General features: G+C 38.5%; 1 protein-coding gene across 18 annotated transcripts in view; it reads right to left on the bottom strand.

Annotated features, from left to right (window-relative positions):
* LOC127638729 (pleckstrin homology domain-containing family A member 5-like) overlaps positions 1 to 24,459 on the bottom strand; it is a 178,852-nt gene that overhangs the window by 28,714 nt on the left and 125,679 nt on the right. For 9 of the 18 annotated variants that reach the window (XM_052120402.1, XM_052120406.1, XM_052120410.1 and 6 more), the window contains exons 5-11: positions 20,742 to 20,777; positions 15,504 to 15,624; positions 13,643 to 13,747; positions 12,044 to 12,116; positions 7,497 to 7,597; positions 4,858 to 4,973; positions 130 to 1,059 (exon numbers count right to left, since the gene is read on the bottom strand). In XM_052120402.1, the coding sequence (XP_051976362.1) occupies positions 130 to 1,059; positions 4,858 to 4,973; positions 7,497 to 7,597; positions 12,044 to 12,116; positions 13,643 to 13,747; positions 15,504 to 15,624; positions 20,742 to 20,777 (1,482 nt within the window). The remainder of the gene's footprint in view (positions 1 to 129; positions 1,060 to 4,857; positions 4,974 to 7,496; positions 7,598 to 12,043; positions 12,117 to 13,642; positions 13,748 to 15,503; positions 15,625 to 20,741; positions 20,778 to 24,459) is intronic. The other 9 variants (XM_052120405.1, XM_052120419.1, XM_052120420.1 and 6 more) reach the window with 2 other exon arrangements.

Raw genomic sequence — 24,459 nt, 5'->3', positions numbered from 1 at the left:
CTTTCGAATTACGTACATTACTTAATGTGTGATTGCGTCACTCAAGGCAAGTTAGAAGTCCTTGATTGGGATTAGTCTGAGATGAAACATTTTAGGTTTATTGTCGAGTTACCAAACATGCATCCTCACCTTCTGGTGTCATCATCCGGGGTCTGTGTGCGGTGCGTCCGAACCCACTGCTCCAGCTGTTGTATGGAGTTAGTTCTGCTAAGGGTTCTCTCGGGTTCTACCTGCAGGGGTGGAACAGTCGTCCTATGAATTAATGTGTTGCTGATGTCCCCAGGACTCCTCTCTCCTCCACGCTCACCAGAGCCATTGAACTGGGCAGGCTTGTACTGACTCGACCCGCTCTGGAGCTGTCTGGACGAGGAGCCCGCTGCAGCGATGGCAGCTGCTTGAGCTGGCAGGAGTTTGATGCTGTTGATCTTTGTGAGAGGCCGCTCCATGATGCCATCTTTCTGGAAGCCATATTTCTCGCCCTCTCGCGGAGGAGGAGCGGCATTTTCGAGTTCTTTTGGCTGAGGGTGCTTCTCTCCATCCCGTTGAAGAGTGTGAGGGTATATTCCATCCTTTTGCAAGTTCTTCTCTGTATCTTTTGGTTGAGCATTTTTGTCGTCACTCTGTAGTGTGTACTTATCTTCCTCCTTCTGCAGCGTGTACTTGTGTCCGTCTTTTTGCAGGAAATACTTCTCGCCATCATTGTGGACAGCATATTTCTCTCCATCTTTCTGAAGTACGTATTTTTCTATGTCTTTTTGCAGCATGTACCTGTCGCCGTCCTTCTGCAATGCAATTCGCTGCGTGTCTTTATGAAGAGCGTAGTTGTCGTTGTCTCTTTGGAGGGTGTATCGCTCGCAGTCTACAGGCACGCCGCACCTGCTCTCTTTATCTTTCTGGATGCAAGGCTGTTTCTCCAGGGGCTTTTGTTTCTTCTCCTCCTGCCATTGTGTCTCACGGTTTCTTTCGTTGTTTTGGATCTCCGGTCGGGTCAGGACCCTGTGATTCAACATGTTGTTCATCTCCTGAGGAGTGTGTGGGTCCACCTTTACCTTCTCAAGTCTGTGGAAGAGAAAAAGGGAACAGTAAAATCAAAATGATAAAGGAATATTTCACCAAATTTTCATCACACAAAATTTACATTATAACAGTATACCAAAATATACAATACCCAAATTAATCAGAATCACATTAAATTGTATCAAAATTGGAAACGGATCGAGATTTTGAGAACCAAATCCAATGAGGAAATCCATATTGATAAAGTTTTTTAGCAAAAATTATACTGGTCTAATTGTAGTCTCATTTTTGGTCACTTTCATTGTGCCAAAAAAATAACATTAATCATTCTGTAAAATATCTTGTATGTGTCAAGAAAGAAAGAAAGCTTTGAGGGTTTTCAATTACATTTTCGGGTGAATTATTTCTTTAAACCTAATTTATACGTTTCTGACAGAGACAATTATTATTATTTATTTTTTTTACTTAATCCAATTGGAACAAAAATATCCTGACTTTGTTCACAAATGGTATCTGAAAATACAAAAATGTGGACCATTTTCTTTCCATTTTCTTTCACTTGTGTTCCCGGCAAAAATGATCGGCCATTGGAAATGAATGGATTACACTAAAAAATAAAGAAGCCTCCCAAAACTTTAGATGAGCACATATGTGGATGTGTGTTTGCACACACTATATCCCCGGACAGGTGCATACCCACACACACACACACACACACACACACACACACACACACACACACACACACACACACAATGTGTGTTGAACGTCCTCTTGTGCATCGTCTTTCCATGTACACTCTTAGAGGAATATTTCAAGATCTACTTAGCAAATTATGTTGCATTTGGGCTCGTCTGAATTAGAAACAATATGTTATTGTCTATTTTATATGTATGTTTCAGGAGGTAATAAGGAACATTTTTACAAAAAGACACTACTCTTTATTATATTATGCATGTCTGTGGGAATTTCATACACTAAAATTCTCTACAGTGTGGCCTCTGAGTGAAACAAATAAGCTCATTGCATTCTACTAATTGAGGTCTTTCCAACCATATATAACACATGGCTATCTAATCTATGGTTTACAACTCTAAATATAATTGATACATTTGCAAATGATGAGAATGAATAGTTCTAATTTGTCAGCAAATTAAAAAGCATTATATGCATACACACACACAAACACGCACACATTTTTTTTTATATGTTCAAAAAAGGAGTACAAAACCTTTCCTAATTAAAAAGAAGTTGATAAAAAGATCTTATGCAATATCTTGTGATAATCTATGTGATATGACACATTTAAAAACAATCTTAAATGGGCTGGTAATTTGTGACCGGGAACCCAAAATGTGTCAGCACAAAATGAATACAACATAAGGGTTAAAGCAATACATGGGACAGAACATTGGAGGGTGTACTATTTTTCATAATAGATGCATACACTGCCTGGCCAAAAAAAGTTGCATACTCTAATATTTTGTTGGACTGCCTTTAGCTTTGATTACGGCGTGCATTTGTTTTGGCAATGTTTCGACGACCTTATGCAACATCACAACACTTATTTCCACCCAGAGTTGCATATTTTTTTGCTGAGATCTTGTATTGATGATGGGATAGTCGAACCACTTCGTAGTGTCTTCTAGGGGCACATCCTAAAGACTTTCAGTGGGGTTAAGGTCAGGATTCTTTGGTGGCCAGTTCATGAGTGAAAATGATTCCTCATGCTCCCTGAAACACTCTTTCACAATTTGAGCTCTACGAATCTTGGCAACGTCATCCTGGAATATGCCTGTGCCGTCCAAAAATCCATTGATAGGATAACCTGGTCATTCAGTACATTCAGGTAGTTATTTTATAGCCGTATGATGTTGCTGAGCCACGACCTGACCAATTAAAGCAACCCCAGATGCCTGCAGTGGCTTGTAAAGTGGTCACTATGTATGACATTGCATCACTTCATGCTCTTCCCTTCTTACCCTGCCATCAGCTTTGGAATACTGTAAATCTGGACTCATCAGACCACATGACCTTTTTCCATTGCTCCAATGTCCAATCTTTATGCTCCGTAGTAAATTTATGTTGTTTTTTCCAATTAGCCTCAATAACATGTGGCTTTCTTGTGGCCACACAGCTGTTTAATGCAATTTCTTATCACATAGTGCATGTGGAAATCTTCTAACTTAAGCTATTAAACACAGCCATGAGTTCTACGGTCAATTTTTTTACGATGTGACTTCAAGTGTTTTAGTGATTTATGATCATGACCATTCAAGATTTGTTTCTGACAACATTTCTTTCACAAAGCTGACGGTTCACCACTATCCTTCCAAGTTTTAATAATGTGTTGGACAATTATTAACCAAATTCCAGTAATTTCAGCAATCTCCTTTTTCTTTGCTTGATGCAGGCCAATAATTTCTGAAACACAATAACATCTTTTCAATGACCACGGGATACATCTTCCAACATGGTTGTTTAAGAAATGAGGAGCTACACAATGCATCTGTTAGGCTTAAAATAATTGTTGCCAACTGAAACATATTAATCACAGCAATAATGATCCAATCCTAGGCTCTTAAGTATCTGCTAATTTAAATCCAAATGGTGATATTTTTTGGCCAGGAAGTGTAAAACAGAGTTGTAAAAAGCATTTGTCCAAAGCTATAATTTTCTTGTTTAGACAAACATTTCAAGCCATTCAACTGGGGCTGTTTTCTATCAAAATACACTTAATGAGAACAGATAACCAACTGAAACATTGCTAAGAGAAAAACCCGCGTTTAAAATGTTTGACTTTAATATTTACTTTACTTACTTTTTCTACCGAAAAATGGCCCTCAATGACTGCAGTTTGGAGGGAAACAAACACTAAGCAATGTGATACTGTCTGAGTGACGCTGTAATGACAAATCAAGATGCCAAACATGCTTTCTACACTTATAACAGTCTTTTGATACTATGAAGAGTTTTTTTGTGAGTCTTTTATTCACTTTCATACACAGATGGAGTCTTGTGTTTGTCAATAGTAATTTTGAAGATTATTTTGGCATCAGTGGCATCACACACACACGGACACACACACACACACACACACGGACACACACACACACACACACACACACGCACACACACACGCACACACACAAACATTGCATGCAGGAAGGCTCAAAAACTTCTCTGCTCTTTAAAAGCTGTGAAAACTCCATGCCTCTGAGATTTTCCAGGGAGAGAACAAGCTCTAGACTAGAAAGTGTAGGTATCCTCAAAATAACAATAAAAGTGCTGCGTTAGAAAGAGTGCTATGAGCAGAGAGGAAATGCTGAAGTGACTCAGTTTCCTCTGAGACATGTTAACAAAGAGAAGTTAACAACAGTCTAAATAGCTGCAAGACAAAATGTAAAACAAAATATGCCAACACAACAAAGTCTACGGTATATCAAAATTGACACTATTTACTTCCATAATACAAGCTCCTGGTATTATAATGAACAAATTATCATCGCACTTTATTCCAAAAAAGAAACAAGTTTGTCTTGGTAATCTTTCATGAAAATATAATAATTTGCACCACCTCTGAAATGACTTTCCTTTTCGGATGATGTCATCAAGCCCTACAACCTCTTCCCTCCAACCACCTGGCTCTATTCCGGTATGTAACGCCCACTTTTGAAGATCCAATCAACTTCTGATAAATAAAATGAAGCCCCACCCTACACTTTTTTTTCTCATTGAATAGCCCATTTCAATCAAAATCCAATCAGATTACGGAAGTGAAATTGGTTGTGAACAGCATTTCATGTTAACTGTAATTCAGGACACATAGGTATTTCCTACCTTCTGATTGGCTCAGAGTGGACCAACGCGGCATCGGTCATAACCTTCATCCAGGACTCCATATCTTTGGCTGTGTCAGTGCTGAAATAGTACGTCCGCATGTTTGGATGTGTCGCCTACATGTGAGATATGAACAGAGCAACCTGGAAAAAGAGGAAAAAGAAAGAAACTACAGTGATCGTCAAAACGTTTGCTAATATTTGCTGGCAGAGGCATATAATGCCTTATAATGCTATAATGCTTGAGCAGTCTTTCGGATGCGAGTAGATCTCTCCAGGAGAGTTTGGATTTGACAGACCCTCATCATTGAGCTCCCCTCAGGGGTGAGTTTAACTGCTTGACTTAGTCTGAATATTATAACACTGCCACAAACGGTTTTTGGTCTATATGGTAATAAGCTATAGAAGTATTGCAATGCTTTCTCCTACAATTCTGTATTGATACATACAACTGAATATATATATATATATATATATATATATATATATATATAGATGTTTTCTATCAAAAAAGCATAGGCAGTTTTAACAGGAGTCATATTGACCATTTTCAACTGGAGATACATGGAGGAAAAATTACCTATTTTCTTTTGTCAATTTTGTTAAGAGAACCCTCAAGGAAGTATAAAAGCCTACACATACTTTGGAAAGGGCGAAGCAAATCATTAGATCTGTTGTATATTTAACTACAAAATGTTTGCATACTTAAGCCAATGCTGAAAAACCGAGATGATTTGAAAATCGGTTTGTAATCTAATCATGACTCCCTGCAAAATCAAACTGAATCATGATTCAGTAGCCAAAGTGAGAGACTTGCTGTTTTGTTCATGGAAAACTGTTTTGACATAACAGAGTTCAACTTTTCTAACATTCACAATATGAAGCTCCCTTCTACATCTACCAAAAGTGCTCAAATGGCTCCTTTTAAGCACATCAGCATGCTTATGTGGAATGGTGCATAGTCAGGACTTACCATATTAGTGGAGCTCCATCCAGTAAACATGTTGATGTTCCAGTTTATGTAACCTCATGGAAAACAGTAGGAACCATTGTGGGATGAAGAATAAGAAGATGGAGACATGGAATTAGTCAACATAACTTGTGTTCATTAAAATCCCAACCCTAATAGGTAAATGTCTCCAATGAGAAAAGAAAGTCCAGAATTCTGTCACAAGAATGCAACAAACTAAAGTGCAGTCCATCATGTCTATGCCTAGAAGCTGTACAAACTAAAGTTTTAGTTCTTTAACTACAGCAAAATCTGTGACCTTGAGCAGGGTGACAGGGGTGCAGTCCATCAATACTGTTTGGCAGAACTCTGAACACAAGAGTTGATTAAATTCAAAGACAAACTGTCCCCATGAGCTTGACTGCCATGCAAACACACCAATCTCTGACCCCGAGAGACCCTTTAAAAACCCTCTCAGGAGGTGAAAACCCCATTGCTAAAGAACTTACAGAACATCTCTCCAAATATTGTAAATGGCATGGCATTTTAATATTGGTCTGGGTCTTAGGGGGTCTACTCTTGGTCTTAAGGGATCTGGTATGTTTTTGGTTTTGGGGGGTCTAGTCTTAGTCTGGGTCTTCAGTGGTCTGGCACTGGTTAGGTTCACAGTCTTACAGTAAGTGTTCAGGTTTAGGTCTGGTTCCGGATCTCAGGGGTTCTATCTTGGTCTGGGTCCAACAGGGTCTAATCTTGGTCTTAATGATCTGGTATAGGTCTGGTTCTGTGTCTTTGGGTTCTAGTCTTGCTCTGGGTCTTAAGGAGTTTGGTTATGGGCCATTAGGGTTCAAGACTTGGTATTGTTCTGAGTCTTATGGGTTCTGGTATTAGTCTGGTTTTGTGTATCAAGTATTTAAGTCTTGGTCTGGGTCTTCAAAGGTTTGGTATAGGTCTGATTTTGGGTCTAAGTGTTTCTAGTCCAGTTCTGAATCTTCAGGGGTCTACTATTGCTCTAAGGGGGTCTATTCTTGGTTTATCAGGGGTTTGGTATTGCTCTGGGTCTTGGTCTTTGTGGGGTCTAGTTTTGATCTGGTTCTGGGTCTAGTCATGGTTTAGATCTAAAGGGGTCTAGTATTGGACTTATTCTGGGTTTTAGGGGGTCTAATCTAGATCAGGGTCTTTAGACGTCTGGTATTGGGCTTGTTAGGGTTCTTAAGGGGTCTAGTTTAGATATGGATTTGGGTGTTACAGGGTCTAGTTTTGGTTTGGATATTGAAGTGTCTGGTATTGGACTGGTTCTGGGTCTTAAGGGGTCTAGTCCAAGTCTGGAATGTCAATGGTCAGGTTCTTGTCTGGATCAGGGTTATAGGGTTATAGTCTTGGCCTGGATCTTCGGGGATCTAGTATTGGTTTGGTTAGGGGATCTAGTATTGGTTTGGTCTGCATCTTCAAGAGTCTGGTGCTGGTCTGGTACTTTTGATCTTGACTCACAATTCTGGTATAAAAAAAGAAATTGACTTTGTGACTCCACTATTACAGTCATCAGCTTCAATGGAGTCTATCACTTGAGCAATCAAAAAGCCCTCTCCTTTCGTCAATTCATCCACTCATCCTCTGAGTTTTTCTCTTTGAAATCCGAACATTTGCATAGAAATTGTGGCCCCATTTGATGGATTTTACATTCAGGCTCTGACCTTGAAGGCATATTTCCGGCTTATATGGTCGTCCACGGACAGCATGGAGATGTGGAAACTGGGTAGGAGAATACTTCCCAGAATTCCCTCTTCTTTATCATCTGAAGACAGAGAGAAAGCACTAAACATTAGATCAGTTTTCTCAAACTGGTTTTGCTTTAGGACAGAGATTCAGCATTGGACAACATGTGGAGGACGCCTTCAACGTCAACAATAAAGTAAATAGTAAGCGTTTTCTCTTCCTTTTCAGGATGGAAACTTCAAAGACTCTGTCATTAATCTTTCAGTTCATACAAAATCCTTTAGTTTAAACAGTGGCCACCAACATCTACTCAGTTTACTCATTTAAATATTGACTTTAACTACACAAACATAACTAATATTGGCATTACATTCATGCCGTTTAGCCAGAGGGGAGCTCCCCCGGTGAGCCTGGCTTCCCCAAGGTTATTTTTCTCCATTGACTACATCTTATGGAGTTTTGAGTTTCTTGCCACAGTCGCCTTTGGCTTGCTCACTGAGGGTCTAAATACAAATAATATTTTTAAGGCATAATTTACAATCATGATATTCATCAAACCTCACAATGAAGACTTAAAGACATTAAAGACATTACAGCTTAATTCTCTGTAATAATTTTCTGTAAAGCTGCTTTGAGACAATGAGTGCTGTGAAAAGCGCTATACAAATAAAAATGACTTGAATTCCTTTAAAAGCTGATTAACCTATTTATTTTGCTATTCTATCCCTGCATGATTATATGGTTAGTTGCATTTTATTATTTGCATTAAACATGTTATTTTTTGTCCTGCTGTCTGTGAACCTATCTGACCAGCAAACAAAAAAAAAACGTTTTGGGTTGTGATCCACCAATTGAGGACCACTGCATTAGCATATATTGGAAGACGGCCAGGATACTGGTAGAATTTGCAGCTGAAGGCATGACCGGGTGTTTATTTTGGTTGGGGTTTTAGTAAACAGACACTCTAGCAGGGCTGATGGGAAAAATGCTGGGATGCATGCAGCAGAGCATAGCGATAGGTTTGTGTCTGCTCTGAACTGAACTGTGAAAGCAATCGTTTTGATTGCAGAGTGCAACGAATCACTCAAACCGGCTTGCCGGCAGAGTTAATGCAGAGTGACAGCTGTGGTATCCATAACTATAACAATTATAATGGTGAAAAGGCAAAGAGCAATTTCCTACCATCATCTGTAAGCCAGAGACATATGCCCCAACTTCTTTTGGGAAATATCTAATTCATGATTTGAAACAATTACATGTGAATTAATAATGTCCATTCATCAAAGTGGTGCTTGCCATAGCAAACACCACCAGTTTGTAACATAGAAAACAACCACCAGTGATGCAATCTTTTAAAAGTTACAAAAGTTTTGCATCCATAACTGTGTTTGGAGACATCCCACACATTGTGTTCTGAGCTGTCCAGATCCACGAGGCAGTTTTCTGAACTCATGCTAGCAGTAGATGCTCAAGACAACTCGCAGGTGGTTCACAGCCCATTGAATTACAGCAGTGAGAAACAAACAAATATCAACCAATAGAGAGAGATGTGAAGGAGGAGAGAACTGATTGATAAGCAGTTGTTTTATAGCCCAGGGACAATCACAGATTTTAAATTCTCTTGTAGTCAAGAAAAGGCTCAGCATGCTGGCTTTTAGAAACTATATAACAGTTAACCCTACAAGTCAAGGCTCAGAGTTAGTTTAGTGGCAGATATTGGAAATAAGGACTCTTTACTAAGCCCACATGAAATCAATTCCAATCTCCTTCATTCACAAATCTCTACACATGACAGCAACATTAGTACTACTTTTTCTCAAATCCCTAAGTATTTCATTTCATTTTTTCATTGGAGTGGTGGTGGCGTAGTGGCTAAAGCACAGGGCTGTTAATCAGAAGGTCACTGGTTCGAAACCCACGGCCACCACCATTGTGTCCTTGAGCAAGGCACTCAACTTGGATAAAAGCGTCTGCCAAATGCATAAATGTAAATTTCAACATTTAACATTTGTGCTATGAACATGAATCTTACCTCAAATCACGCAGTTTGTTGAGGACAATGCTGGTTGCTTAACGGTTTCCAGTAACAATTATTTTAGTACTTTTAAGAAACAATTATTTGAAAATAACAGATGCAATTCTTTGCAGTCTTTTGCCAAATAATGAGATCATGAAGAGCAATTCAGTAACACCTACGACTGATATACTCTATAAGTGTTTCTGATTCACTTAAAAGAGCCGGATCATGAGAGTCATTAGTTCGGGAACTGGACTATACAGGAAGCGCTGTATACTTTGTGGTGTAGATCCTAAAGAGCCGGCTAATAAGAGTTATTTGTGCGGGACTCAAAACACACCAGTAACGCTTTGTATTTCATGCTGTAGATTTAGTAGGGGGCAGCTCTGCCAATTATACACACTGCAGGAAACATTGTCATAGTATTTTAGTACAGTGTTTCATCCGCATCGGTGAAAAACTGCACGTACAGGAAACTCATTAAAAACACACAGTTCTGGTCTTAAAAAAAACTAGGTACCCAACTCTATTTCTAAGTGACTGGATTTGCTATTTTTGCCTGTCAGTGAAAAAAAATCTCAGACTTACACTGAAGTAAATCCGTATCTGCATACCAGAATATCACAGAGACTAGGGGGAGGGCTCTTTATAACAGAACCCTAGCAACCACAGAGCAACACACTAAAAAAAACACTCATAACATCTCAGCAAACAACCGGAACACCCTTGACTTTTGCACAGACAAGCCCCACTCACTTTTCTTAAAAACTTTAATTTTTTCTTTTGTATCACATTTTACAATTTTTTTATTCAAAACAAACAATTTATGCCACGGAGCAAGAATATCACATACTATTAAGTATTTGGGATTAGTAAATTTTTCCATTTATCTTGCCCATAAAGAATAAAATGGCCAGTTAACTAGTGCATCACATCTACAAATGCGTGTTGTACCTTTTCACACAGAGAGGAGGCGTCAGTGATCTTGTCCGCCTCTGGTCATAGCTGTAGGATGTGCAAGTTTAGAACCTCAAAATATTTCCTTCATTATTTACAGCCACTCTCTCTCTCTCTCTCTCTCTCTCACACACTCACTCTCTCACACACTCACTCTCTCACACACTCACTCTCTCACACACTCACACACTCACACACTCACTCTCTCACACACACACTCTCTCACTCTCTCACACACACACTCTCACTCTCTCACACACACACTCTCACTCTCTCACACACACACTCTCACTCTCTCACACACACACTCTCTCACACACACACTCTCTCTCTCTCACACACACACACTCTCTCTCTCACACACACACACTCACTCTCTCACACACTCACTCTCTCACACACTCACTCTCTCACACACTCACTCTCTCACACACTCACTCTCTCACACACTCACTCTCTCACACACTCACTCACACCACTCTGGGAGGGCAGTTTGTGTGTATTTAACCTGGCTCGCTGACAGAGACTCAACAAAACTGATGACACGAAACAGAACGAGAGAGCGATAGAGAGAGACTTTGTACACATCTGCAGTCAAAGCACGTCTCCCTTGTGGAAAGAATACTTCTCTCCTCACCATCAGCCAATAAACAGCCTTGTCCCTTACGGGCCAGCCATGAAAGAGCCATCTGATTGCACTGGCCCACTATTTAATAGCACAATTTATAGAGATCTAACAGTGCCCTCAGCAGACATCAGCAGCCAGTGCCAGAGGTTCAGATCTGAGCACCTGCCCAACAAGATAATACTAGAAATATTCTTGACTATTCAAAGATTATGCAGCAACCACACATTTAAAAGATGCAGTTGCATCCAAGAGAAATAATACTTTATAGTACAGTTTCCCAAATTTTGAAAGCTGAGTGAAGTGAATTGCATTGTGAGATCCTTGAAAAATCTAAAGTATTATTTTAGAAGCCAGAGAAATGCCTACATAGGTACGATTTTTTCAACTGCATAATTCCTGTTACATCAGTTTGTCAATTTCTGAATGCTTACTTGAATACATGAACTGCCATTATAAATGTAAATACACTTCTTAATTTGAATCATAGTTCTATTGTTTTAATTTCTTCTATTGCTTGTAATAGTTTATCTTATTTTATTACTGACTGTCTACTTGTCTTGAATTATTTTTTGAAACAATGTTTACTTAATTTCATTTTTTATGCTATTGCAGACATAACTTTGAGTCATATTAAAGTTTCAGTACTGCTGCTTTTACAGAACCAAAGTTTGAAAACTAATGTAGTATTACTAAGTATTTTAAGGCCTTGATACTGTGATTCTACTGTGGCAATCATGTAAAACAACTAGAAAACTGTGCAAATGGGTCACTTAATTGTATAGTGGCCCATAACTCAAAGGAAGGGACAGAGAGTGAGCAATAATCTTTAGACAGCACATCAGATAAGGACAAAAATCAAACACCTGTATTCAAATTGGGGACAACGTGAGACTGTGGTAAACAGAGAGAGACGCCCGGCTTACCTCTGTAGTAGAAGAGGCACATGTCAGACAGCGTAAACCATCTCTTCTTCCACAACTTCATCCCGGTACTGTCCTGCAACAACCCAAAACACAGCCATCAATCAATCAAACTGTCTGACCACAGATCAGCATGGCGTGCTGGGATCGCACCCACTACCATTGCATGTTTTGACAGACTTTACCTCAACATGAAATCAAAATGGGCCCTATTTACGTTCTTAAAACAAGTTCCTGGTCTTATTGTGCAAGATTCATCAGTGTACTTTATTCCAACTAAATACACCTTTTTTTCTCATCAAAATGTAATCAATTGCTCCACCTCTGAAACAACTTTCCTTTTCAGCTGACATCATCAAGCCCTTACTCAGTATTTTTGTCTTGATTTCCAGTCATAATATCTATAAATTACGAAGTAATAAATGAATAAGTATTAATTAATTTGCATTGGAATGCCCACTTTTCAAGAGCCAATCGATTCCCAATGGAATATATCAAGTTGAATATATTTTCACTTGTACATTCGATTATGGAATTAAAATGGGTTGTGAATGCCATTTCATGAAAAATCTAATTTCCCCAGACAGCAACAAATATCCTGATTCATAATGTTCTTAACGCAGAACTAAATTGTCTTAATTTTGGTTTCACATTTTGGTTTGATATTGTCATTGTTGCTGCAGTTCTCTAGAGTGCTTTTCAGAAACTCATCTAAGTTACTTATTTAATGAGCGATAATTCAGACTCATACTCCCCCTTGTTCTTTGCTGTTTGAGGTGTTGATGTTTGCACAATGTAAGCACACACATTTGAAATTCGACAACAAAGCCTGATGATTTCACTTGTGCTGTGAGAGAAGCTTTGACGGCGTATGATTTGTGAAGGGTTGAGACAACCACTGAAGTCGTGTTTTTGGTGGAAACACTGTGCTTTCAAAGGAACACTGGCGCAGCGATCACACACATAAACATGGCACAAAAGTTACTGATGTGGCCATATCACAGTGTGAAAACTGTCTGTCGCTTTGTGTTATTTCACTCAGAAAAGAGAAGCAGTTTTGAAGAATATGATGCAAGAGCACAAACATGTACTTGTAAAGTTGTGCATGTACTGCATGAAAACACAGGCAGTTTAAAGCCGGATGTAACTTTTGATTGATAAGCTGTGCCGTGCATAGTCAAGAAAATCTGAGATAAACAAACCGCATGTAACAAAACCGACATCAAAAGATTAAAAGCAAAACTTTCATCTAACAAAAAAGTATCAAAAGTATCTTTTGACATGGTTTCAAGGTAATACTATGTTTTGGACATGCACCTCATGGTATTATTAGAGGTACCTTGGAGTGTCATGTAAATACCAAGGCATATGAATTTAGTAATTATATAGTACCATGACATAAATGAAAGTAACAAAGTAACGTGAAGACTATGGCATGCAGTTCATCCACCTAAAAGGAGCACTTTATCGTTCATTGTGTTGAATTTATGAATTCATCGCAATTAATATATCAAGGGAAATAATCGTAAATAATAACTTTTGTCATAATCTTGCAACCCGATAAGATTAAAGTAATAATAAGTAAGTGTCAGTTTCACATGCCTGTTTGTAAAGCCATCCATTTTTGATCACTGGTGCGTTTGGGTTCCTCTTGATTGAGTTCGACCTCTTCCCAAAGTTGTGGATTTTCTTTGAGGATCTCGACTGCTGTAAACAAAGTGTGAGAGAACAGAACATTACAAGATATTGCGCTTTTGAGGAACCATGCTTGACAAATATATAATTCAGCAATCAGGTTTTAAATAATTACAAGTTACGAGCAAAGTCGTTTAGAAAATGTGTGTGAGCCATTTATAATGAATAAACAGCACATCCAAACTCTGTTTCAACAACAAAAAGATTAAAAGCTGCTTTTACTGAAACCAGAAACACACTGGCAAAAATCTGAGCATGTGAAATTGCTGAGCCGTGTTTATCTATCCCTACAAAATGTCATTCTTCTCTCTGTAATGAGACACATTCACTCAGACGTTTCCAGTCACTTATCTCAGAGAATCAGGCTTTTTAAAGGGAAAACTTTCCAATGTATGAATACTGACAATAAATAATGGTTGATATTTTAATTTTGAGAAGCTCTTTAGTGCAAATGACATTATTAAATGGCTTCTCACGATTAAACAACTAATTTATGAATGTATGTTAGTCTCTGTTTTACTAATTAAATGGTAACACTTTACTATTATGTCAATTCTTTAAAATTAGTTAACTACAGAACATAACATGAACTAATAATAAACTTTTCTTTTTAATCTTGGTTAATTTTAATGTCAACATATACATTTTTTGAAACGATGTTACCATTAGATAATGCATAATGAATCAACATGAACTGACAATAATCAATATCATCTTTATTATTAAGAATGAACAAAGACTAATAAATGCAATAAAATATACTGTTGATTGTTAGTTTATGTTTATATATATATACAACCTTAATGTAAAGCGATAACATTTTATTTTGGGGGGAATCATCAAATGTGGTCACAAGCTTGTTACTTTAACGTTTTGGAGGGATTTGGGCATGTGCAAAACTACATATTTTCAAAATCATAAATGATGGAAACTGTATAGGTTTGTGGTCCACAAGACCATTTTGTAAAGAAAATGAAATAAAACAATATGCAGCAGACTCAAAACACTTTTTCAAAAAATATATATTTTTACAAGAACAGCGATGCACAACTTAAGTTATGTGTACACGTACATAAACCAACAATGTACGTACAGAGACACAACTTCTCTGAGGGGGTTTAGTGTGCTGAGCTTCAGTTAATAATAATTACAGTTACTGATTTACTGCTAGCATGCTAAAGGACAACTAAAAACCGCATTTGGAAAATACATCTCTACGTTCACCAGATTTAAGGAAATGATGCAAAAAATACTACAGTTAAATAAACATGAACAAAATCCACATACTACAACTAGTTTTCTCTCACTAATTGATATAAGTAATGTTTAGGTAGATGTTTTTGATTCTTTACATTTAAAAGAGTTCCCCGATCAGTTCCACACAGTGAGGTCTAGATATTCTAAACTTATTTAAAAAACAGCAAGAGTAGAATAGGATGGGAAGCAGCCAATACTGAGAGATCAGACATTGGAATCAGATCGAGAGATAAAACTAAAATGCAAGAAATTAGCATATGCGCCGTAATGAGGACAATAATTGTGTAACATGCTATTGATGCATGAGAGAACATCACAATCTGTCAGACTGGAACTAGGCCAAGGTCAGTTAGTTATGCCGAGTGTGTAAGTGCATGCGTGCGGGTGACTTGCAAATGGGTTCTGTGGTAAATCTATGAATAAATGTCAGGACATGTGAATCATCCTTTATTTGTATGTGTGTGTGTGTGTGTGTGTGTGTGTGTGTGTGTGTGTGTGTGTGTGGACTCACTCTGGATGTTGGACTGCTGGGGTGTGTTGTGTAGTCTGAGCCACCGGTGTAGTTGGACGCTTCACTCATGGTGCTGGTGGGACGTTCCTTCTTCTCTGTCACTGGTGCTTTAGTCGCTGGTCTGAGGGATGGGGGGTGGTGTCAGGAAAGAGAATAACCGCATCTGATTAGGCATGTGACTGTATTCCATTACACAGTATATCACGGTAATTAACATGCACAATATTGATATGATGGGCACTTCAAAATACTGCAAATAATTCCCTTTAACATTTTGGCAAATTGTTTCGATTTTTCTGATCAAACAGTAGTTTTTATCCCATCAATGAATCAAGATTCACAAAACATGAATGCGGCACAAATGACACATGTACACTCTGATGTAAACAAACCAGTGTGCACTAGAAGCATGGCTGAAGGAGAAATGCTGCCAACACTTTATCCGTCTTATAATACGGTTAAGTCGGAAGTGTGGAAGTATTTTGGGTTCCATAAAAATACAGAGGGACTGTTGGTTGGAGATGATATTGTTGTAGCCTAGTAGCTGGCTCGATTAAATTAGTATAGCCTTAATTGAACATTAGCCTCAACAAGACAAGGTCTGCATTGATTTGTAATGATCAGCGGCCCAATGGCATAATGACCATTTAAATATTAAGACATCAATTAAATTTATATTTATGTATCTATGGTGTTGATGGTAGTGTTTTAAACATTCAGGGTTTTGATAAAAGTATTTTGTTATCTGTTAATTCAAAAGTCAGTTTGGTTTTAAAAAAGTTAAAATAATTTAGTTTATCGTTCAACCCGTTTTTGTGATGTAAGTCAATACTGTGATAATACCATATACCGAGATAAAAGCTTCAGCAATTATTGTGGCGTGAAAATGTTATATGTCATATGCCTACATCCAGGGGCGAATTAACGAAAGGGCTTATACGGGCTTAAGCCCAGGGGCCTAAATCTCCCATTGAGCCCAGTGGGAGGAGTGCATTTAAACGCTTTCAGTGGGAGCATAAAGTCATCCGTGTAGTGCTTGTTAAGTGCACAGCAGTTGCGGACCAGCGGCCCAGAGGTACCTTAAAGCACCCCTGCCTACATCTGATGCATGCTGTAAATTAGCAAAGGCAATTATTCCAATTATTTCCTCTTTTGTTACAATGGAGCCTCATCCATCTAAAACATCTTAAAGAGCAGTTTGCTAATTATTTGATCATTATTATGCATGCAGCTTTTATTTATTTTTTTCAAGACAGAGAAAGACAGAATGAGGAAGAAAGAAAATGGATAAGACAGGCCTCATGCATCAAAGCAATTACTTCCTCCACATCTCCGCTGATATACTCCCACACAATTGAGAACCTTAAATGGCCTGCCAACTCTCAGACCTGACAAACCACGTTCAAAGTTTATGACCTAGTCAAGCTGAAGGGCAAAACCCAACCAGAAAGACGGAAAGATTAAAGGTTAAAAACTCAATGTCACGCCAGACACTGCATCTCCCTCATTTAAAGGTGGAGATTGTCATTTCTGTGCCACCTACTTCTGTACACCAAATGTACTTGTAAAAATTACTGTTTTCAAAAAGGTAAAATACAATAAATATGGTCATAAACACGGATTTCTATTGGTAGAGAGATGGTGAAATGAGAAGTAGATCAGATTGGCCTATATTATGATACTACGGTGGAAAAGCGACATCAAGAAAGAGAGTTGCAATCAGGAGCAAGGGAGGGAAAACCAGAGTAAAATATAATGCTTTCAGGCTTCTGGGTCACCTCGAGAGAGTAAATTACCTCCCCCTTCACAAAAGGGTGAATGTACTGCAAGCACTCGTTTAACAGAAAGTCAGATTAATGCGTCTTATATGTCGCGACTGAAGTCTTTACATGCATTGCTGACAAACCATTCAGTTAGGAGGTTAAATATTGTTCTTGCATTCAACACAGATTGCTTGCATGGGTGCTTGCATGTTACTTGACACAGGTCTCCAGCTTTGCAATGGAAACAGACACATTGTCAGATGGTTGAAATAGCCAGCTGATCATGCTTGCAACACAAACAGACTGTTTCACAGAGAAAACAATTACATTACACAACTACGTTTAAATTGTCTTAAGAAAATGCAAGTGGTCCTTGCCCTTGCAAAACTCTCATTTATGGTTGCCAAGTTGTTCTAATTGGTTACTAGGTCCACCCACTTTTTCAGCCATCTTGGTTCTGGAAGTATTTTAACCATTCTTTTTATTTTATTTTTCATATTGATTTCATAAATTTCTTCATAAAATAGTTATAGGCCATGAACCAAAGCAACCAGCTCCGAGGTAAATCACATTACAAACTTGTAATTTTTTATTTGAAACAAAAAAAAGTTGAAAAGATGAAGATACAAGACTCTGTACTTAACGTCTTTCATGAGGGAATTAACTACAATTCCATTAAGTATTTTGCGAATGGCATAATTTAATAAAAAAGAATAGAAAATGATTCATTCAAATTTGAACTAACAGGATTAGGACTCAACAGCTGTGTGGCCACAAAAAAGAAAGCCACTTGTTAATGAGGCTAATCAGAAAAAATGACTTCAATTTGCTAGGGAGCATAAAGATTGGACTTTGGAGCAATGGAAAAAGGTCATGTGGTCTGATGAGTCCAGATTTACTATATTCCAAAGCGATGGCAGGGTAAGAAGGGAAGAGCATTAAGTGTTGTACTCGTCATGCATTGTGTCCACTGTACAAGCCTCTGGAGGCAAGTGTTATGATCTGGGTTTGCTTCAATTGGTCAGGTTGATGCTCAGCAACGTTATGCAGCAATAAAATGAAGTCAGCTGACTACCTGAATGTACTGAATGACCAGGTTATCCCATCAATTGATTTGTTTCTTCCCTGACTGGACAGGCATATTCCAGGACAACAATGGCATGATTCATTGGGCTAAAATTTGAACGAGTGGTTCGGGGAGCATGAGGAATCACTTTCACACATGAATTGGCCACCACAGAGTCCTGACCCTAACCCAATAGAAAGTCTTTGGGATGTGCTGGAGAAGACTTTACGGAGTGGTTCAATTATCTCATCGTCAATACAAGATCTTGGACAAATATTAAAGCAACTCTGGATGTATATAAATGTTGTGACGATGCATAAAGTTGCTGAAACAATGCCACAAATAATACGTGCCGTAATCAGACCTAAAGGCAATCCAACAAAATATTAGAGTAGGCAAAACTTTTTGGCCAGGCAGTGTAATATAGAAACAATATAATTGTATTACAAAATATTGAGATATATGCAAACATATAAGTAGCATGAGAGTGTACAGAGAAAGACTCGATTGTGTCTTTCACAGTGTCATGGGAGTGGGCAGTCGCTGCAGAGCTCTTTTGCCACACGTTGCTCACTGTGATTCTCTGATTAGTGAATTTCCCCACACAGAATCGTGGGTAATGTAGTTCTTCACCAAAATTCTGCTAATAATCATTCTGTGAATTAATTATTTTTTTTAATTAAGTTGATATAACAGACAGATGGCTTCAAGAGAATCAGATACCTTTGATTAACAACCTCAAAGCTCATCGTAGGTCTGTCTTTAAAGGTTCACAATTTATTGTTAAAAATCTATTTGCCTAAGGAGAAAAGGAAGCAGATTGTTGCACGCAATTTTAAAGAGCCCATCTTCAAGCCTTTATGATAATCTGGTTCCTAAAATATGATGAGTCCCTCTTTCAATGAAAGTCTATGAAATTTTTTTCACCATTTCATTGTCCGCTAGGTGAAATTAAAAGTCTGATTGCTAAGAAAAGTCTCTGCAATAAGCCACATGATTTGAGGTATCATTGTCCATTTCATAAACACAGGGTGAATTAAACACCAAAGTTTAATACTTAAGGTTAGTGGTTTGTTCAAATCCCTAACCTGACTTTAAGCAATAGTAAATGTGATGCTTGCCTTAGTAGACACCACTAATTATCCATCAAAGAGTCATTTAGGAGAGGACAGGGCAGACTGTTGGATCAGGGTGGTACAAGGATCCAAAGTGTGACCTTCCACGCCTCTGAACTCAAATTAAATTGAGCATTAAACGCGACTATTAGCGTTCATTAATTAATCCATTCTGACAGCATCTTCAGCCCGACATCAGAGGGATAATGACAGGACGTGTGAAATTATCCACACATCATCCAGCTAAACACAGCTGAATCGCAAGATAATCGACTGTGTGTACGTTCTAAGGAGCTAGTTTTGGGATGAGTCCAAGTACCAACTAGAGGTCAATGAGTAGAAAGTGTGAGTCATGCGAGCCTTAAGATCTCTATGCCTTCTACTATCTCTCTCACGACCTTCTACTCAACCCTCTTTCATCTACGGCAACATAATTTTGGGAGTTCAAAGCAGCAACCTTGAAGATCATAAGAATTATCATGAAATGAAAATGTCTCAAAATATGTGTCCGACTGCATCGGAAAAACATTCAAGAAACTGTTTTGATAGGATTGAAGCATTACAAAGTTATTGTATTAAAAGCTTCTAAAATAAAGTGAAACAGGATATTACAAAAAAGTGGGACAGGACTGGAATTTATCCATCTAGAATTGATTGGATCATGAAAAGTGGTCTCTAGTGTGGCCTTCAAGTTGAGTCATAAATATCATAAGAGTTCTGAACACATAAATGAGAAAGTGAAGTTTTTAGTATTTACCAACGGGAACCTTGGAACTAGATGATGCCCGATTTGCTGACTTTTAACGTTGGAAAATGTATTCACATTTAAATTGTAATGTTTCCCCGATGTGTTTTAAGCTGTGATTCCTGGTAAATGAGGGTTTCATCTCAGTCCAACGCATGACAGGACAGTTTGCAGACGCAAGACCTCCTTGTTGCACTCCAAATGTGCAGGATTACGGAGGCTCTACTGAAATAGCAGAGGACGTAATTAATCTTTGACGGAGACCGACCACCCATGCCCCACCGTGCAACTTCAGTGAAAGGAGACTCATGTTTCATATTCAACATGGGCAAGACAAAACGGACGGCACACATAAATCTTGCATATGTTCACATTAGCGATGCATAGCAGGATTTCAGGCAATCCAATTCAAAGAGAGAGGGTTAGTGTTTGAGTGGAAATAATGAGACAGAATGGCAAAACAACTAGACATGAATAGAAGCTCCCTTTCTCAAAAGAAGCAAAGAGATGACAAAAAGGCAACCATTCGGCTCCCTGCGAAAGCATTACCTGTTTAAAACAGGGTGAAGTTTCCCACAATTCAGGCTAGAAAAAGAAAAAAATAGGAAAATTAACTGTAGTCAATAAGGTTTTTTAGTTAATTATGACACGCATTCAATAGAAACAATAAATCTCTCAAAATGAGGAAGATTAATACCTAAAAAAAAAAAAAACATGTAGACCCAGCTTTCTAGCTAGACAAAGCTGGTTTAGGTGGTTGATCAGCAGGACTACCAGTTTATGGGTTTGAGATTGACCTGGTACACATCTTGGTTTTACTTGGGGCTGGTAGGTCCACTTTGGCCAAGCTGGTTGGGACCTGCTTGAGCTGTTTAAACGTGTCCCAAAACACATCTGTACCTGGTTAGATCTCATACCAGCTAGACAATCTTGAGCTGGTATGAGATTGTTTTTCCAGCAAAGTTAGAAAGAATAAATAAATAATATAGAGATAAGTGAAGTCGCTGTGAGAATAAATATAAAATAGACATTCTAAGTCATTTTCAAGGATGTAACCTCTAGGCCTCAAGAGATACAGAATCATGACTAACAACAATGACCAGCATTTGGGGGGGTTAAACACATCAAATCGACTTATTTCACTCCACCCAACCTTTTCTGTAATGTTTGGCTAGAAAAATCATGTCAGGGATTCACATTTGCCACACAACAATTGCCAAGTCAACTCCGTAAACAAGCTGTGAGCTAACACAATAACAGCACTGGCATTCTGATTGTGCTGTTGTTGCCCACACGATGACCACTTCAGGAGAATCCACATGGGCGTATAGTTGGAGGTTATGCTAAAAGCCTCCACATTAATACATGCACATATTTACGTGACTGTTAGTTACCTGTTTGCATGTCTGAGGGTGGAAGTTTACACCGTTGAAGTAATCAAATACATCTTGAGTGTTTCTCAGAATGTATAAGGCCAGACGAGCGCTATACTCTAAAATCATATATAAGAACAGTCCAACAAAATGAGGAAATATGAGGAGAGTGATACAAACTGATGAAAGCATTGACTGCACAAATGAATGTGGTTCTACTGTGACAAGGGGAAACCAGAGGTTGTCGCCATAGTGAAAGTGACTGTGGCTTGCGATCGTAACAGTCTGAGTGCTGTCTTCACCCAGAAGATTAAACAAATTATAGCAATCCAATTTGTGTAAAGCACATTGTAAGGCAAGGAAGCAACCAGAAACAAGAGGTGAGTGAGTGGGTGCAAAAAAGAATCGTGGGCCTCCGTAACCTTGTTATCAAGAGAGCAATGCCTCCATTTGTGCAGTGGAGAGGCGACAAGAGTTCTCCCACATGATTTCTAAGGTGGATATGGCAACTGTGACTGTCGAGGGCATGAAGATGAGTTACAGACTTCTCCAATTTAAAGCTCCAGTGTATAATTTTGGAGCAACTAGCATCTCCAAATGGATTTGCAAAAATAAAGACAGGTTTCACCTGATATTTCAGCAATCTGACATTGGTCAAATCCTGCAGTGTACGTAAACAATATTTTCCAAAGAATATATTTTACAACGTATTGTGCACAAAATAAACTTGCATTTCAGGAAACTGCAGTGGGGTAAAAACATCTGTTCTTAAACTGTCTTTATCTTTTCCAAAATGAACTATGTAATTAGATAAACACCTCTATCTCACATTAATGAGTAAATCTCTTACTTTATTGAATTCTTTCACAACATTAATTTTCTCTGTGTGAATTCCTCTAATTAATACTTGCAAAAAACTGTGACAATCTAACAGTTCTGGGCGTTATTTTAAGAGCGATATGTCAGCGTTGAACTATGTGATACGATACATGTGCAAAGTTAGTAGGCATGACCATTACATTTTTTATATTTTCGTGCAATCATGCACTTAGTCTAGGCACAAGTGGGTTGGTGAAATTGCTTGTGCAAAGCACTTATGGGCTGGTCAAGTGCAATTTCATTCAGAGGTTCTGCTCTCTTCATTTCACCCTCTCCATCCTAGTATATGCATTCTATTCCCTGTGAAGCAATGCCAATGTAAATGAAGACAGTCTATTCATAAGACTTTGGTAGTGTAATTAGGCTGTAATGCATTAGATGAATATAAATATGGAAAATCTGTGTCCTACGGACTTTTGTGTAATAACAATGCCCTTGCTGTGAACTCTCCTGTTTTGTCTGCCATCGTTCCAGTGAAATGGTGTTTAGTGGTGAAATAGAGGAAGTTTGATTTTCCTCCTGCCTACGGACCGCAATGCATGTTCTCTATCTGTCTGCCTCACCTGCAGTCTTGACACAGTGTTATGGGATGCTTGATGTGTTGCTGTTCTCCCACTGATCATTGTTTTGTAATGTACATTTATTATACAGTACTGTGCAAAAGTTAAGCACATAAGATGCTTCACAAAAACATTTGTCTTAAGATGGTTATTTCTATTTTCAGCTTTAGTGTGTCAATAGGAAATATACATTTTAGACTCCAAAACATTACTTTTGCAAATAGAAGAACAGGGAGCCCTGCAATAGATGACATGGTCCCCACAAAGCCCCCCACTGAACATCGTGTCAGTCTGGGATTATAAGATGAGGCCGAAGCAATTGAGACAGCCGAAATAGACAGAAGAACTGTGGTGAATTCTCCAAAAAGCTTGGAACATCCTATCTGCCAACAACCAAGAAAAACTGTGTCCAGGTGTACCTAGGAGAAAAGGTGGTCACACCGAATATTGATTTAGCTTTTTTTTTTATGCTTACTGGACTTTGTATGATTTTAATTGAAAAATATAAACTATTTATGCCATTTGAAGACATCCTCACTATGCAACATTTTTCCAAAGTTCCTAAAACTTTTGCACGGTACTGTATGTTTCTCTGCTGAATGTGTTATTTTTAATCGTGTACAGCATACTTGAGCTTTGGAACGGCGCTAAACAAATTAATCATACTGATCTTCTGACAGACAAATAATGGCTAGTATTAAAAGTGATTGAAAGGCTCCATGATATCATCTGCTGGTGGAACCCCAAAACTGCAAATGCAGGAACTGAGTTTAGACTTTAGGCAATTACCTATTTCTCAGGAAAATAGCAACTTGCACTTTGGACCATTTAATTAACATATAATACGGCCACAGATAGTGCGAACACTCGTTGTGGCATTGCGCATAGCACTGCGCTTAGCGTGGTCATGAAAAGGTGCTGTAGGCAAATTTTTTCATGGAGAGGTATGCCAGAAATATTCTTACTCAAAGATATTAATTAAATAAGTGTCCTGAGATATCTCACCGGTCTCTGTGACAGCTGTAGACTTTGTAAAAAGCAAACAAAAATGTGTCCGCGGACATTGATGCTTTTCACCTGTCAATCATTTAGCTCGTTTTCATTTGAAGCGGATCATTGAGGCTATGATTCATAATGTTTGTCAGTTGAGGATGCTATTGAGCCACTGATGAATTTGACAGCCAAAGGAACAAACAATGCTGCTCTTTTGCTCAGTTTTGGTCTCAAAATTATCTTTGGAGAGTGGGGTTTTGGAATGAGTGGGCGTGGCTAATTCAGCGGCTAAGTCACGTGAACGCTCAGTAGAAGTCTCACCTGCTTAAAGGATGTTCCATCTTCAGTACAACTCATGCAGAGCCGGCCCAAGGCATAAGCGAACTAAGTGGCTCCTTAGGGCCCCCGTGGCCACCAGGGGGCCCCCAAGAGCACAAGTATAATAATTTATGTTGTTCAAAT

Source organism: Xyrauchen texanus, chromosome 47 (assembly GCF_025860055.1).
Source record: "Xyrauchen texanus isolate HMW12.3.18 chromosome 47, RBS_HiC_50CHRs, whole genome shotgun sequence".
Classification (NCBI taxonomy): Eukaryota; Metazoa; Chordata; class Actinopteri; order Cypriniformes; family Catostomidae; genus Xyrauchen; species Xyrauchen texanus.
Note: the sequence above shows the minus strand (reverse complement) of the source record. Positions and strands in the feature narration are given on the sequence as shown.